The sequence below is a fragment of the Hemiscyllium ocellatum genome (assembly GCF_020745735.1).
Source record: "Hemiscyllium ocellatum isolate sHemOce1 chromosome 27 unlocalized genomic scaffold, sHemOce1.pat.X.cur. SUPER_27_unloc_1, whole genome shotgun sequence".
NCBI lineage: Eukaryota > Metazoa > Chordata > Chondrichthyes > Orectolobiformes > Hemiscylliidae > Hemiscyllium > Hemiscyllium ocellatum.
This window is the reverse complement of record NW_026867476.1, coordinates 5,424,510-5,441,862: the sequence shown is the minus strand read 5'-3', so window position 1 is coordinate 5,441,862 and position 17,353 is coordinate 5,424,510. Positions and strand designations below refer to the sequence as shown.

At 46.3% G+C, this 17,353-nt stretch overlaps 2 protein-coding genes across 2 annotated transcripts; one reads left to right on the top strand and one right to left on the bottom strand.

Moving 5' to 3' along the window:
* Positions 1-729: 729 nt before the first annotated feature.
* On the bottom strand, positions 730-4,439 carry LOC132807088 (zinc finger protein 3-like). The gene is made up of 2 exons (XM_060821389.1): positions 4,402-4,439; positions 730-1,244 (listed from the first exon to the last, which is right to left on the bottom strand). The coding sequence occupies exons 1-2, from the start codon at positions 4,437-4,439 to the stop codon at positions 740-742; spliced, it is 543 nt and encodes a 180-aa protein (XP_060677372.1). The 3' UTR covers positions 730-739.
* Positions 4,438-13,965, top strand: LOC132807086 (oocyte zinc finger protein XlCOF15-like). The gene is made up of 3 exons (XM_060821388.1): positions 4,438-4,493; positions 6,753-6,849; positions 13,465-13,965. The coding sequence occupies exons 1-3, from the start codon at positions 4,438-4,440 to the stop codon at positions 13,963-13,965; spliced, it is 654 nt and encodes a 217-aa protein (XP_060677371.1).
* The last annotated feature ends 3,388 nt before the right edge of the window (positions 13,966-17,353 follow it).

Genomic DNA, 17,353 nt, shown 5'->3' with positions numbered 1-17,353 from the left:
CACAGTCCCCCCATCCCCAACTTTCTTTACTATTGGTCAGCACCGAGTTATCCCTTTGTAATTGGATCCTTGGTACAGTCTTAACCTGTAGGAAATATTGCCATACTCAGCGATTTCAACCCAGACCCTGTATCCAAGTAAGTTTCTCCCTGTTCATTTCTGCAGTTCGAGGAGTCAACCAGACTGCTGTGGGTCTGGAGTCACATGTAGGCCACCCGGGTAAAGGATGCAGCTGGGACAACTGAATGAATCCTTTCCAGCAACAGCAGTTTCCTTTCCTAAAAAGCACATGAGTGATTCAGATGGGGTTCTCATGCCCCTGCCCCCAAAAAGTGGTTGCATCGTTAGATTCCGAACTCCAGACTTCTGATGGAATTCTAATTCCGCTATCTGCCACAAAGGGATTCAAACCCAGGGGTCCAGTCGATAATGGGATTCTGCCATTGCTCCTTCAATCCCCCTGCCATGGCATGTGAACTCGCTGGTGCCTCTGCAGGTGGGAAGAGCGGGTGAATCCCTTCCCACACAGAGCAGGTGAATGGCCACTCCCCACTGTGGACCCGCTGGTGGGCCAGGAGGGTGGAAGCCTGTGTAAAGCCTTTCCAACACTCGGGGCAGCTGAAGGCTCTCTCCCTTGTGTGGACCTGCTGGTACTTTAGCCTGTCGGAGGAATTGCTGAAGGCCTTCCCGCACCCAGGGCAGCTGAAGGGTGTCTCCCCAGTGTGGACCCACTGGTGGGTCAGCAAGGTGGAGGCATGGTAAAGCCCTTCCCGCATTTGGGGCAGCTGAAAAGCTTCTCCCCTGTATGGACCCACTGCAGGGTCGAGGAATTGCTAAATACCTTCCCACACTCAGGGCAGCTGAAGGGCCTCTCCCCAGTGTGGCCCCGCTGGTGCCTCAGCAGGGTGGAGGAATTGCTGAAGGCCTTCCCGCACTTGGTGCAAAGGAACGGCCTCTCCCCGGTGTGGACCTGCCGGTGGGTCAGCAGACTGGAGGCCTGGGTAAAGCCCTTCCCACATTTGGGGCAGTTGAATGGCTTCTCCCCCGTGTGGACCTGACCTGCTGAAGCAACAGAGGAATTGCTGAAGGCCTTACCACACTCTGTGCAGGGGAACGGCCTCTCCCCGGTGTGAGTGCGCCAATGAGTCTCCAGGACAGACGGGAAATGGAAACTTTTCCTGCAGTCACCACATTTACATGGTTTTTCTACGGGGCAGGATCCCTCAGTCTCTCCATGGCCAAAACTTCAGCTGCACACAAACATGTGTAGAGCCCCTCCCTGCCGTAAATTCCTCTTTCCAGGTTGTATAACTATTTCTGGATCCACATTCAGTGCACTGCAAAAGTACGGTCTCTCATCCAGTCCCACTGATTCTGAAAATGTACAGAAACAGGAACCAAAAAGCTTTGCTCCTTCTCACAGAATCACAGTCGAAAATTGTTGCGTTCCCAATAGATTGAGTGACTGTCAGACATTGACATCAAAGTGAGGACTGCAGACACTGGACAGTCAGTGTCGAAAAGTGCAGCACTGGAAAAGCACAGCAGGTCAGGCAGCATCCGAAGAGAAGGAGAGTAGATGTTTCAAGCATAAGGCCTTCATCTGTTGATTTTGAAACTTCAGTCTTCAGATCTTCAAATAATCTGTAAAAAAAATTACAAAATTCATTACTGTCAGTCCATTGTAGAGACTCAGAACAAGCAACTCTGATTTTTGCAGAACATTCTTTTCTTGTGTTATTCCACAAAATTGAAACATCATCCCACTCTCGTTCTCTTGCCCTCTGTTCTCACTCTGCTCTAATTCTTCTGAAGGTGCTGATTCAGGATCTTACAGGGGCAGAAAAGCCAAGACGTCAAGACTGACATCTCTCTGAATTTTGGATAACTCCACCTGAAAGTTAATAGCAGGATTCCAATGTTGGGAAAGATGAGACTGAACAGGTCTGATTTTGGGAAGCAAAAACTATGTCAATTCAGGGTGAACCTGCAATGCAGCTTCTTGACGAACAATGAGACACGAAATGGTTAACGTCCCCTCGAAGGGGGAGCAAATGAGACATCAAGGTATTGACACCAACAGCAGAGAGAAAGTGAAGTAGCCGACCAGGTATCCAGAAACAATCTAAGCCCGTTTGCCAGCACTTGGCCTATTTTCCTTTAACCCCTTCCTATTCATATACTCGTCCAGATGCCTTTTAAATGTTGTGATTGTACCAGCCTCCACCACTTCCTCTAACGTCTCGTTCCTTACACACAACACCCTCTTAATGAAAAAGTTGCCCCTTACGTCCCTTTTAAACATTCCCTTCCCCACCCCACCCTCCCACCCTGAACCTATTACCCTTACATTCTGGAATACCCATCTCAAGGAAAAGACCTCGACTATTTACCCTATCTGTGCCTCTCATGATTTTATCAACTTCAGCATCCAGCGCGCAAGGGGAAACAACCCAGTCTGCTTGGCCTCTCCCTATCACTCAAACTCTCCAACCCTGGCAACATCCGTGTAAATCTTTTCTCAACCCTTTCAAGTTTCACAACGTCCTTCTGATAGGAGTGAGACCAGAACTGCACAGAACATTCCAAAAGGTGGCTATGGTTCTGCTGAACAATGGCAATTTAATTCCAAAATATTAATTTCTTCATGAGAAGGGAATAATTGGCAATGTAGCTGTAACAGGTCTCTTGCAGAAGAGTGAAGAACTGAATGAGAGAACTTTCCATTAAAATGGAGAGGAACAGAAGTGATTCTGAGATTGGGGACTTAAATCTAAAGCAAGGAAATTACAATGGCAGAGGCACAAACAGACCACAACAAATGAGGGAACATTATTGAAAGAAATGACAAACATTTAAAGAGCACCTGGAGGAACTGCAACAGTTGTCCATTCCTGTCTGAAAAAATAAAACACAGAAGGTGGCACAGCCACGGCTAACAAGGGACATGATGGATAGAACTAGATCCAAAGAAGTGGCGTACAAATTGGCTAAAATTAAAGTAGCAGATCTGAAGACTGGCAGCAGTTCAGATTTCAACAAAAGGATTGATCAAAAGGAAAAAATGGGTATGTGAAGACAAAAAAAAAGAGAAAACAATAACAATTAGAATAGGCAAAGTTCTCATGTGGAACAAAGAGATGGCAGACCAATTAACCACATATGTTGCTTCAATCTTCACAAAACACAGGTAACATCCCGAAAGTGTTAGGGAACACATGGTCCAATGAGAGCAGAACTGAAGGAAATGAGTAGTTGTGGGAAAGTGGTGTTCGGGAAATTGATCGGATTAAAAGTTTACAAATCCCAGTGCTGGTAACCCACACCCCAAACTATGGTCCAAGGTCATGCAATTGGCAAATCTTGGGCTGATCTTAGCAGAACTATTTAATGGTAAGGTTCTACGGAGTGCTGCTGAACAAAGTGACCTTGGAGTGCAGGTTCATAGCTCCTTGAAAGGAACATTGCAGAATGATAGGAGAGTGAAGAAGGTGTTTGGTATGCTTTCCTTTATTGGTCAGAGTATTGAGTACAGGAGTTGGAAGGTCATGTTGCGGCTGTACATGACATTGGTTAGGTCGCTTTTGGAATATTGCATGCAATTCTGGTCTCCTTCCTAATGAAGGATGTATGAACCTTGAAAGGGTTCAGAAAAGATTTACAAGGATGATGCCAGGGTTGAGGGATTTAAGCCATAGGGAGAAGTTAAACAGGCTGGCTGTTTTCCGTGGAGAGTCAGACGCTGAGGGGTGACCTTATAAAAGGTTTATAAAATTATGAAGTGCACGGATAGAATAAATAGACAAAGTTTTCTCCCTGGGGTGGGGGAGTCGATAACTCTAGAACATAAGTTTAGGGTGAGAGGGGAAAGTTTAAAGGAGACCTATGGGGCAACTTTTTCACACAGAGTGCTAAGTGTATGGAGTCAGCTACCTCAGGAAGTGGAGGAGGCTAGTGCAATTGCAACATTTAAAAGGCATCTGGATGGGTATATGAATAGGAAGGGTTCAGAGGGATATGGGCCGGGTGCTGGCTCAAGTTATCCCTCTTTCTGCATTGAATTTCAAATCCATCTTCATCATGTCTTTCCTCCACTCCTGGCGTTCTCTTTTCTCCTGTCTACAAACTGAAAATAACATCAACACATCAATGCTCTCCTGGTCACTGCGATCTTGGAAGTACCCAGTTTCTGTTCCAGCACCACAAGTGATCAGATTCATTCACCTCAAATTCACAGCCGTGTCATTCTAGATCTCTCTCTCCCTCCCACTCCCTTTTCCTGTGTTAATGACACACAGACCAAGCTCAGGGCCAGGTCTCTCAGAGTGAAATGAGGAAATTCTAGTTGAATGACACCAACTGTCATTTCTCACCCGGAAGTGATGTTGGTGATGCCCTCACCAAGATGGCCGCCCGCGCTCGCCGCCCCAAGTCAACATGCGCCTTATCCTTACAATGATGGCGCCCTGCCGGGCAACACGGGAGCTCCTTCGGTGGTGAAGTGGGCCTGGGGAGGTTTTATTCGCGGCCTCAGACCTCCCCGAGGAGTTTATAAACTCCCCAGTCTCCCTCCTCCCGCGGTCTCCAATCCTACCCTGTCTCACTGTATCCTCTCCCCGGGGGCAGGAGCCAGGTCTTGGCGCTCGGGCCTGGCGACCTCCCCGGGATGTTTCTGAAACCTGGTCCTGTTCTGAAGAAGGATCCCCGGACCCGAAACACGTCCTCACATTTCTCTCAACACGAGCTGCCGGACCTGCTCAGCTTTTCCAGCGGTTTCTGTTCTTGTTCCTTCAGCCGCTGGCGCCATTTCTTTCTCACACTCAGTCACATGGCCCCATCGAGACGCTTCTCCATCACATGGCATCGTGGGAATTGAAGCTGCCATTAATGTCATGAAATCCAGTATCCCATACGCCTTCTTAATTGTCCTATTCACGTGTTACTGAAGTACACGTCAGGGGCCAATCTTTCATCGATTTTAGATTAATACATTGAGTGAAACACTACAGGTGTTCAACTCTAAACTCTAGTACCGATTCAGTGTCAGTATAATCGCTCTTTAACCAAAAGAGAAAATGCTGGAAAATCTCAGCAGGTCTGGCAGCATCTGTAAGGAGAGAAACGAGCTGACGTTCTGAGTCTAACTGACAAAGGGTCAGTTAGACTCGAAACATCAGCTCTTTTCTCTCCTTACAGATGCTGCCAGACCTGCTGAGATTTTCCAGCATTGTCTCTTTTGGTTTCAGATTCCAGCATCCGCAGTAATTTGCTTTTAATTGCTCTTTATCTGTTCTCGAATAAGCACCAGATCAATGCCCTCCATCTGACCCTCCTTAACGTTGATTTTTTTTAGTTTGCAGATTCCAACCCTCTGTTTCAAAAACTTATTAACATCTATTTCTGGTACATGGGTGTCACTGACTGGCCAGCATTTGGTTCCCCTTGAGAATACGGTGGTGAGCTGCCTTCCTGAACCATTGCAGTCCACATCTAGTACAGTGACCCACAATGTCTTGAAGGAAGGAATTCCAGGATTTGGACCAGTGACACTGAAGGAACAACAATATATTTCCAAATCAAGATGGTGAGTAGCTTGGAGGGGTACTTGCAAGAGGTTGTGTTCCCAAGTATATGTTGTCCTGGTCCTTCTAGGTGGACGTGGTCATTAGTTTGAAAGGTAATTTGTAAGGTGCTTTGGTAAATTTTTGCAGTGCGTCTTGTAGATACTTCACAATACTGCTTCTGAACAGTGGGTATGGTACCAATCAAGTAGGCAACATTGACCTGGAATGTATGAAGTGTTTCAAATACAGTTGAAGCTGCAACCCCATCCAAGCTAGTGGGGAGTATTCCATTACACTGCTGACTTTTGGAACACGTTTTGGAGAGTCAGGAGGTGAGTTACTCACTACAGTATTTCTGGCCTCTGACCTGGTCTTGTAGCCACTTCGTATATATGGTTCATCTAGTTGAGTTTCTGTTCAATGGTAAACCACAAGGATGTTGATCATGGGGTATTTAGTGACATTAACATTGTTGATATCACAGGTCGGTGGTCAGATGATCTCTTTTGGGGATGTGTCATTGTGTGACATTTGCGTGGCATTCATGTTATTTGCCACTCATCAGCCCATTGGATATGGTTAAGATCTTGTTGCATTTCAAATAACTGCTTCAGTTTGTGAGCAGTTGTTTATAGTGCTGAACATCTGCAATTATTGCGACATTGATACTTCTGAACTTATGATGGAGGAAGGTCATAGGCCGAACCATCTTCATCAATGAACCCCTGCAGAGATGTCCTGGAGCCGAGATGACTGACCTCCACAAACCATAGCTATCTTTCCATGTGCTAGGTATGACTTAACTATTCCTTCAATTAGTTTTGAAATATTGTTTGTATGTCTTAATTGTTATGAGACAACCCTCTTCAGGATGTCTCCAGTGCAGGGTTTTTCTGTTCTCGAAACAATCTGATAAATGTTGATATTCATTAGCCTTTTGATCTTGGCAGTTTCCTTTCTCTCCAACATTTGTTTCACATTAGCAAGTTGATTTCTTCTGCATTTTTCAGGAAAATGTTTTACAGAAGGTAACATTCTTAATATATGTGTAATATTCCGTGGGAAAACTATCTATAGTCCGCCAGTTGGAGAGAATTTCTCTGAAAAGGTTTGTCAAATGCACAGCTTCCACAAGACCCAGTGTTCCCAAAGTTGAAGTACTTTTAACACCCCCTTTATATTTTCCAGAATTCCCACGATAGGGGGAAATCTCCTGAAATCCACCACAAATCTCCTGAAACTGGATGCACTAAAGAAATCCAGCAGGAAGATTATCAGTAGAAAGGTCTGGTTTCGATCATAGAGTTATAGACATCTAGAGACACACTGCATGGAAACAGACCCTTTGGTTCAACTCATCCATGCTGACCAGATGTCCCAATCCGGCCCAGTCCCAGTTCCAGCCTTTGGCCCATATCCATCCTAGATGCCTTTTAAATATTGTAATTGTACCCATCTCCACCACTTCCCCTGTCAGCTTGTTCCACACACACACACACACACACACACACAACCCTCTGCATAAAAAGGTTGTCCGTGAGGTCACTTATTCCCTTCTTGCCACCCACAGACCTCCTCACCATTCCCCCACCACCCACAGCGCCCCCTGGCCATCCACAGTCTATTTCCCTCTCGCTACCCTCTGCCCCCCATCCATCCTCTCTCTCTCCCCTCACCCTCCGCTTTCCATCCCTCAGTTCTCTGTCTATTCTCTCTCTCTCACAACCTTCTGCTGCCCATTCTTCCAGTGCCCTCACCCTCTCCTTGCCACTCATTCTCTGTCTCCACCCACCCTCTGGTCCCCCATCCATTCTCTGTCTCTCCTCACATTCTGCACCTCCCACCATTCTCTCTCCCGCCCCCCCCCCCAACACTCTACCCCCACATTCTCCCGCTCAGACCCTTCCCCCCCATTCTCTGGGTCCCCCACGCTCTGCCCTGCAGGTTTTTCTCTCCACCCCCAGTCCTTCTCCTCTCCCTCACCCTCTGCTCCCCCATCCATTCTCTCTCTCTGTTCTCCACAGCTCCACCACCTCCCGAGCATTCTCTCACTATTCTCTCCAGCCACCGTCCATTCTCTTTCTCTGTTCTCCACAGCTCCACTCTCTAGACCCCATCAATGACAGGAAAGAATCTGGTTGGTGGCAGGGAGGAGGAGGAGCTAGAAAGAAAGGGAGCTTATTTGAAATTGAGTTCTCCAATGTTGAGTTGTCCTGACTTTATGCAGTCCGGGCGGAAGATGAGGTGTTGTTCCTCCAATTTTCAATTTGATTCATTGTGGTAAGGGAGGAGGACAAAGATGATTATGTCAGAAAGGGAGTGGGAAGGGGAATTAAAATGGCTGGTGACTGGGAGGTCCGGTCGGCCTCTGCAGGCCCAAGTACGATGCTCGGTGAACTGTTTCCCAAGTCTCCCCGATGTAGAGAAGACCACAATTGGCAAACACATGGCAAATGCAGTACCACAATGTAAAAGTATAGCCTTTGCTGTGAAAAACAAAGCAGAAAGGAGGTGTATTATTTAAATGGTGATGTATTGGGATGTGAAGAAAGTGAGGACTGCAGATGCTGGAGATCAGATTCGAAAAGTGAGAACTGCAGATGCTGGAAAAGCACAGCAGGTCAGGCAGCATCCAAGGAGTAGGAGAGTTGATGTTTTGGGCATGAGCCCTTCATCAGGAATGATGTGTGAATGTACAAAGGGGGCTCAGCGTCCTTCTACACCAATCACTGTCAGTTGTCAGACAGGTGCAGCCAGCAATTAGCAAGGCAAGTGGTTTGTTAGCAAGAGGAATTGAGTTCAGAAGTGGGGATGCCTTCCTGCAGTTAGGGGGTCATTGAATATATTCAAGGCTGAGTTCGTCTGATTTTTGAACAACAAAGAAGTGGATGTTTATGGAGGAAGGCAAGAAAATGGTTTTCAAACAGTTTCACTCCAACTCATCCATGCTGACAATGTTCTCAAACTAAATTAGTCCCATCTGCTTGTGTTTAGCCCATATCCTTCCAAACATTTCCTATTCATGTACTTATCCAAATTTCTTTTAAATGTTGTTACGGTACCTGCATCCTTCCTCTGGACATTTATTCCACACACAAACCATGCTCTTTTTTTAAAAAAAAACTGATGCCCCTCACGTCTTTTTAAAATCTTTCTCCACTCACCGTCAAACTTTGCTCCCTAATCTTGAAACCACAACCCTAGAGAAAGGAGACCTGCCGTTCACCTCATCTATACCCCTCATGATTTTATAAACCTCTATAAGGTCACCTCGCAACCTGCTGTGCTCCAGTGAAAAAGTCCCACCTATCCACCCCGCCCTGACCTATCACCTTCATCCCCTCCCCCACTCACCCATTGTACTCTATGCTACTTTCTCCCCACCCCCACCCTCCTATAGCTTATCTCTCCACGCTTCAGGCACACTGCCTTTATTCCTGATGAAGGGCTTTTGCCCAAAACGTCGATTTCGCTGCACTTTGGATGCTGCCTGAACTGCTGTGCTCTTCCAGCACCACTAATCCAAAAATTGGCATCTGTCCTGTATCATTGAAATTTTGGAAAATAAAAATAGTTCTCCCTGTGAATGGTACAATCCTCCTCACTGCTACCTCTCAAATGAACAATTATAATTCTTTCTGTCCCACACCCATTCAGGGTACAGTCCTCCCCTACCCACATCTGACATGAATGGTACAACCCTTGCTGTCTGAATTGTGTAACTGTCCCCTTCCCATGTGAATGGTACAATCCTTTCATCCCCTACCACAACCTATGAATGATTAGATTACTTACAGTGTGGAAACAGGCCCTTCGGCCCAACAAGTCCACACCGACCCACTGAAGCGCAACCCACCCATACCCCCACACTTACCCCCTACCTAACACTACGGGCAATTTAGCATGGCCAATTCAACCGACCCGCACATCTTTGGACTGTGGGAGGAAACCGGAGCACCCGGAGGAAACCCACGCAGACACGGGGAGAACGTGCAAACTCCACACAGTCAGTCGCCTGAGTCAGGAATTGAACCCGGGTCTCGTGCGCTGTGAGGCAGCAGTGCTAACCACTGTGCCACCGTGCCGCCCATGGTAGGATCCTTTTCAGTCCCCATTCCCCCCAGAATGGTACAATCCTCCCCTGAGAATCCTGAGCTGGGAACTCCAAGTCTCTTTGTGTTTCCAGCATGGACCCCTTCTGGAACACCACTTGCCCCCTCCTGAAAAGTGTCCCTTTATATTGCGACTCTGCCTTCTGCCAGCCAATCTCTGTGCCAGCACCTTGCCCCTAACACCTGGGACTCTTATCTTATTTCGCAGCCTCCTGTGCTGCACCTTGTCAAAGGCCTTCTGGAAATCCAAATCATCACATCCAATGGCTCTCCCTTTGTCTAACGGACTCATTCCCTGCTCAAAGAATCCTAATAGATTTGTTAGACATGACCTCCTCTTGTCAAAGCCGTGCAGATTCAGTCCTATTTTACCATGCACCTCTAAATATTCCACACACTCACCCTTCAAAATGCGTATTCAGTTTACCCATTTTATTATAAATAAGCTCTTCTGTTCATTAAAATGTAATCAAGTTTAAAGACTTCATATTATGTATGTACACTATCTTTGCCCCTTGTAATCTATTATCCTTCTGAAGAAGTCCTTCAAAAAGTATTAGCACAAGGTATGAAATGGACATTGGAGTGAAAAAGGATGAGAGGTGTCTTAATAGAGGGTATACAAGATGTTGAGAGGCATAGATAGAGTGGATAACATTGGAAGAAATTATTGTTCCAAGTCAGCATAATTTTAAGGTAATTGGAGGAAGATTTGGGGGAGATGTCAAAGTAGTTCTTCACAGAGTGGTGGGTGCATTGAATCCACTGCCAGCAGTGATAGTAGAGTCAGATATATTAGCAACATTTATGCGACTCTTGGATAGGCACATGGAAGTTAGTACAATGAAGGGTATGCCTCATTTGAGAGTAGGATAAAGGGGCTGTACTGTTCTGTGTTCTAGTCAAAAATTTCGATTTGTGAGCAGTACAGTTAGATCCGAGCAAACACGGACATGCAAGTTATACGGCGCTTAAACCGAGCGAGGCGTGCAGGGTTACGGCTGTACAGGAGGTGCACAAAAGCAATGTCAACATTTAGATTTCAAATTGGACCATTTGGAGGGTGTTGGACAGAGGAAGGAAGTTGCCGTCTGAGTTTAAGCTCAATCTTCATTCAGAGAGAAAGCGAGGAGCAGCAACACCTTTAGAAGCTCATGGTCCACCTTCCGCATTTGCACAATAGGGGGGTCTCTGATTGGCCGGATGACTAAACTCCTTCCAGTCCTCCAGGGTTTCCAAAGATTGGTCAGCCGTCCATCAGAACGATGAAGGGCGGCGCCCCACGCCAATCTGACACATGCTTACCAGCACCTCCCTCTCAGCGTACGTGCACAATCCGCCATCAGAAGAGCGGTTTCCCCATCGCATGGGAGATGTAGCTACTATTAAAGAGATGAAATCAAGTGTCTCATATGCCTTCTTAACCGTCCTACTCGCGTGTTGCTGTAGTACATCTCAGGAACCAACCTTTAATCGATTTTAAATGTATACACTGAATGAAAGACTGCAGGTGTTTACCTCTCAACTCTCTTTCCAGTTCAGTGTCAGTATATTGCTCTTTATCTGTCCTCAAACAAGGACCGAATTAATACCCTCCACCTGTCACTCCTGAACGTTGATTTTATTTTTAGTTTGCACATTCCAACTCTCTGTTTCAATTATTTGTTAAAAGTTATTCGTGGTACATGAGAGTTGCTGGCTGGCTAGCATTTTGTTCCCCTTGAGAAGGCGGTGGTGGGCTGCCTTTTTGAACTGCTGTGGTCCACACGCTTCACAATGACCCACAATGCCCTTAGGGAGAGAATTTCAGGATTTAGACCCAGCGATACTGAAGGAACAGCAATATATTTCCAAGTCAATATGATGAGTGACTTGGAGGGGTACTTGCAAGAGATTGTATTCCCAAGTAGCTTTTGTCCTGCTCCTTCTAGATGGAAGTGGTTGTTAGTTTGGAAGGTATTTTCTCAGGTTCTTTGCTGAATTTCTGCAGTGCCTCTTGTAGATAGTACACACTACTGGTTCTGAACAGTGGAACAGAGCGAGTGGAAGTATGTGGATATGGTGCCAATCTGCCAGGTTACTTTGTCCTGGATGGTATCAAGTTTTTTTCAGTGATGTTGAAGCTACATCCATCCAAGCTGGTGGGAGAGTATTACATTACACTGTTAAATTGTGCCTTGTAGAAGATGGACAGATGAAAGTATTTCACAAATGCACTGCTTCCACAAGATCTAGTGGATTTATGCCACGTTTACCCACTAAAAAGCTCCGGAAACTGGGTGCATTAAAACAAATCCAGTGGGAAGATTATCACTAAAAAGGTCAAGTTTCGCTCATAAGAGGTTTAAAAAATTATGAGGGGCACAGGTAGTGTAAATAGGCAAAGTCTTTTCTCTGGAGTCGGGGAGTCCAGAACTAGAGGTATAGGTTTAAGGTGAGAGGGGAAAGATATAAAAGAGACCGAAGGGCAACCTTTTCAAACAGAGGGTGATACGGGTATGGAATGAGCTGCCAGAGGAAGTGGTGGAGGCTGGTACAATTGCAACATTTAAGAGGGATTTAAACGGGTATATGAATAAAATGGGTTTGGAGGGGTATGGGCCGGGTGCTGGCAGGTGGGACTAGTTTGGGTTGGGATATCTGGTCAGCATGGATGGGTTGGACCGAAGGGTCTGTTTCCATGTTGTACATCTTTATGACTCTAAGTGTTATTGACTTATAGAGACACTGCACAAAAACAAACCCTTCAGTTCAACACATCCATGCTGACCGATTGTCTGAGACTGACCCAATCCTAATTTCCACATTTGGCCCATATCCCTCTAAACCCAAAAGATTCATCCAGACACCTTTTTAAATGCTGTAATTGTACTCAACTGCACAACGTCCTCTAGCAGCTTGTTCCACACACACACACAATCACAAACTTTAGCATAAAAAGATGTTCCCTTACATCCCTCGATCCACCCCCCCATCACCCACAGCATTCCTTGTCCATTCCCCTGCCACACATATCTCCCCCATTCATTCACCCTGTCACCCACAGCGCCCCGTATGCACCCCTGTCCATTCTGCCCGCCCCACCATCCACCGTGCCCTATCCATTTCCCCGCCACCCATAGCACCCACGTCCATTCCCCTCCCACCCTAAGCGTCCCCTGTCCAATCCACTACCCCGCAATTCATAGCACCCTCTGTCCATTATCCTCTGTCAAGAGGATTAGTTAGAGCAGAGGGGGAGAGAGAGAGAGAGTGGGATGGTGTTTTCAATTTTGTGGAATAACAAAAGAAAAGAATATTCTGCAGAAAGTAGAATTGCTTGTTCTGAATTTCTACCCTGCAACGGTAGTGATGACTTTTGTAATCTCTTTTTGCGGAGTATTTGAAGATCTGAAGACAGAAGTTTCAAAATCAACAGATGAAGTACTTATGCCCAAAACGTTGACTCTCCTGCTCCTCGGATGCTGCCTGTCCTGCTGTGCTTTTCCAGTGTGCACTTTTTGACTCTGACTCTCCAGCGTCTGCAGTCCTCACTTTGACGTTAATGTCTGACAGTCACTCAATCCATCGGGACCACAACAATTTTCAACTATGATTCTGAGAAGGAGCAAAGCTTTTTGGTTCCTGTTTCAGTACATTTTCAGCATCAGTGGGACTGGATGAGAGACCCTACTGGTGCAGTGCACTGCGTGTGGAGCGTGTAACAGCGATGCGGTCTGGAAAGAGGAATTCACTGCAGAGAGCGACTGTACACGCATTTGTGTGCAGCACAAGCTTCGGCCATGTAGAAACCAGAGGAATCCCACCCTTTGGAGAAACCATGGAAGTGTGGCAACCGTGGAAAAGGCTTTCATGTCCCATCTGCCCTGGAGTCTCATCGGCACAGCCACACCGGGGAGAGGCCATTCTCCTGCCCCGTCTGTGGGAAAGTCTTCAGCAATTCCTCCCTGCTAAGGCACCAGTGGATCCACACTGGGAAGAGGCTCTTCAAATGCCCCGAGTGCAGTGACACCTTCAGCGATTCCTCCAACCTGCTGAAGCACCAGCAGGTCCACATGGGGGTGAGGCCATTCTTATGTCCTGTCTGTGGGAATGCCTTCAGCAATTCCTCTGTCCTGCTGAAGCACCAACAGGTCCACACTGGGGGTAGGCCATTCATGTGCCCCGAGTGTGGGAATACGTTCAGCAATTCTTCCACCCTGCTGAAGCACCAGTGGGTCCACACTGGGAAGAGGCCAATCACCTGCTCTCAGTGCGGGAAGGGCTTCACCTGTTCCTCCCACCCATAGACCCACCAGCGAGTTCATGTGCCATTGCAGGGGAATTGAAGGAATGATGGTCAAGTGCCATTATTGACTGGACCAATAGTAAAGGAAGTGAGGTGGCTTGGTGGTGGTGTTGGAGGGGGGGGGGGGTGCTCTTTGACTTTGAGCTGTTTAAAAAGCAGCTACCTTTTCTTCACCTTTTTGCTGGGGAGATCTGAAGCTGTAACAAAGTTGGGTCACAATAAAGGTTACCTGAATTTATGGCCAGGCTCAGACTCTCAATGAAAGCTTTGAGCTCCTAGAGGTTTTTGTTTTAAAGCTGTTCATTTCTTTCCAATGTCGTGTATCAGGTGGAGCAGTGAATGAGTAGCTAGTATCATTAGAAAGTGTAAATTTTTCATGAGCGCAGAGTGCGTCGTTTCATCGGGATTGTAAAGTTTACTGGCAGCACCAAGGTGTGGGCTGTATTCACTAGAAACGATATGGAGGAGCCGGTGTTGGACTGGAAAGGACAAAGTTAAAAATCACACAACACCAGGTTAAGGTCCAACAAGGTTATTTGGAAGCACTAACATTTGGAACAATGCTCCTTCATCAGGTCGCTGTGAAGCAGGATCAAAAGGCACATATTTTGTAGCCAAAGTTCACAGTTTCATGCAACTGATAGGATATATTGAACAAACTTAGATTGCTGTTAACTCATTCACCTTTTAAAGTGGGTTGCAGGTTTCAGTTCATTAATATGTAAATCCCAGAACATCTTTTCAGTCACGTTCTCAAGATGACTTAAGGTTTCATTAAAAAAAAGTGACAGCTCAGACAATGCGTGAAAGGTGTGGGGTTTGAATCTGTCAGTATCCCAGTCTTGAATCAGACTGGTTCTATTTCCAAAGTGGGAATTTATAAAATATTACATGTATTAGCTGCCTGCAGACTGTGCATGTTTTGAGCAAAATTGAATGTGTCTGCAAATATAATACTGCCAATACAAATTCACCCCAGAGTTATGTGTGTGTGTGCGCGCATGAGAGAGTGTGATTGTGTCCATGTGAGTTTGTGCATGGGAGTGCGCGTAAGAGTGTTTGCATGCTTGGTAAATTGTGTGATGGAATAGAAGCCTGTGAGATGTTGGGGGTGGGGGGTGGGGGTGTATGTTTGTGTGTATGAGAGAGGTATGAATAAAAGAGAGGGGTTGTGTTTTGCTCAAACAAGGAAGTGCAAGATTTGTACAATTAAGGGTAGGACCTTGGGTCGTATTGCAAAACAGTGAGACATGGGCGGGAAGTTCAAGTACACAATTGTTTGAAAGTTGTAACTCTGGTAGACATGGCAGTTAAGAAGTCATTTAGCACCATTGCCTTCACGGCTGGAGGAGGAGCGCCTCATCTTCCGCCTGGGAACCCTCCAACCACAAGGTATGAATTCAGATTTCTCCAGTTTCCTCATTTCCCCTCCCCCCACCTTGTCTCAGTCGGTTCCCTCAACTCAGCACCGCCCTCCTAACCTGCAATCCTCTTCCTGACCTCTCCGCCCCCACCCCACTCCGGCCTATCACCCTCACCTTGACCTCCTTCCACCTATCCCACCTCCATCGCCCCTCCCCCTAGTCCCTCCTCCCTACCTTTTATCTCAGCCGGCTTGGCTCTCTCTCTCTTATTCCTGATGAAGGGCTTATGCTCGAAACGTCGAATTCTCTATTCCTGAGATGCTGCCTGGCCTGCTGTGCTTTGACCAGCAACACATTTGCAGCTGTGATCTCCAGCATCTGCAGACCTCATTTTTTACTTCACTGTTCACACCAAAGAGTATAGGAAATGGAGGATGTTGGTGAGGACACTTTCCAGGTACTAAGTACATTTCTGGTGGCTCTGTAATAGGAAGAATTCTATAAGAGGGTTCAGTAAAGATTTACTAGGATGTTCCCAGGACTGGAGGGTTTGAGTTATAAGGAGAGACTGGGACTTTTTTCATTGGAGCACAGGAGGATGAGGGGTGACCTTATTGAGATTTATAAAATCATGAGGAGTGGAGATAAGGTGAATAGCAAAGGGGGAGCTTGAAGCTAGGGGCATTTTTTTTAAGGTGAGAGGAGAGAGATTTAAAAGGAACCTGAGGGGCAATGTTTTGACAGAGGGTGGAATGAACTTGCTGAGGAAGTGGTAGATGAAGGGACAGTTTCAATGTTTAAACGGCATTTGGATGGGTGCATGAACAGAAAGGGTTAAGAGGAATATGGGCCAAATGCAGGCAAGTGGGACTAGTTTAGTTTGGGAATCCCGGTCGGCATGGATGAGTTAGACAATAGGTGCAGGAGTAGGCCATTCAGCCCTTCGAGCCTGCACCACCATTCATTATGATCATGGCTGATCATCCTCAATCAGTATCCTGTTCCTGCCTTATCTCCATAACCCTTGATTCCACTATCCTTGAGAGCTCTATCCAACTCTTTCTTAAATGAATCCAGAGACTGGGCCTCCACTGCCTTCTGGGGAAGAGCATTCCACACACCCACCACTCTCTGGGTGAAGAAGTTTCTCCTCATCTCTGTCCTAAATGGCCTATCCCTTATTTTTAAGCTGTGTCCTCTGGTTCGGGACTCACCCATCAGTGGAAACATGTTTCCTGCTGCCAGAGTGTCCAATCCTTTAATAATCTTATACGTCTCAATCAGATCCCCTCTCAGTCTTCTAAACTCAATGGTGTACAAGTCCAGTCGCTCCAATGTTTGTGCCTTATGGCAACCCAGTTGCTCTATTTGTGTTTCCAAATGTACATTGTCATCTTGTTTCGAACGCTTTGTTCTGCTAGACTTTTAACTCCCTTAAAGGTACAGTACTTCTATCCCTTCATAACAAGCACACATTCAGATACTGACCTTTTAGTTTTATTGTTTCAATCTTTTGAATCCAGTTCTAATTGCTGGTACGTTTATGCTCCTTATATTTTTCTATTGTTCTCTGACGTTCATTTTCCACATCACTAATTGCTTACCTACCTTGATTTGGATTGGCCATGCTAAATTGCCCATAGGGATGTACAGGTTAGGTGGGTTAGCCAATGGGAAATGCAGAGTTATAGTTTCGTAGTAATAGAAGCAGGAGTAGGCCATTTGGCCTGTTGAGCCTGCTTCACTATTTATTAAGATTGTAGCTGATCTATTCATTGTCTCAGCTCCCCCTACCTGCATTACCTCAGCCACTCTTGATTCCCTAAGGGGTAATGCGGGAGGGGTGTATGAGCAGGATGCTCTTTGGAGGGGTCAGCATGGACTTGATGGGCTGATTGGCCTGCTTCCACACTGTAGGGCTTCTATGTTTACCGCAGTTGCGTTTGCCTCAGATCACAGCTCCCAGAATCTCCCACCTTCTGCAAATCAAAAGACAAATCCCACCCTGCCGTCTCATATGTGTGT

Excerpts from the sequence above, each read along its gene's own strand:
- LOC132807086 (XM_060821388.1), top strand. The coding sequence starts at position 4,438 with ATGCGCCTTATCCTTACAATGATGGCGCCCTGCCGGGCAACACGGGAG. Across the intron at positions 4,494-6,752 it reads GCAACACGGGAGCTCCTTCG|AATTCCCACGATAGGGGGAA; the intron begins GTGGTGAAGTGG and ends TATATTTTCCAG. Across the intron at positions 6,850-13,464 it reads GGAAGATTATCAGTAGAAAG|AAACCAGAGGAATCCCACCC; the intron begins GTCTGGTTTCGA and ends TCGGCCATGTAG.
- LOC132807088 (XM_060821389.1), bottom strand. The coding sequence starts at position 4,439 with ATGTTGACTTGGGGCGGCGAGCGCGGGCGGCCATCTTG. Across the intron at positions 1,245-4,401 it reads GAGCGCGGGCGGCCATCTTG|TTTTGGCCATGGAGAGACTG; the intron begins GTGAGGGCATCA and ends GTGCAGCTGAAG.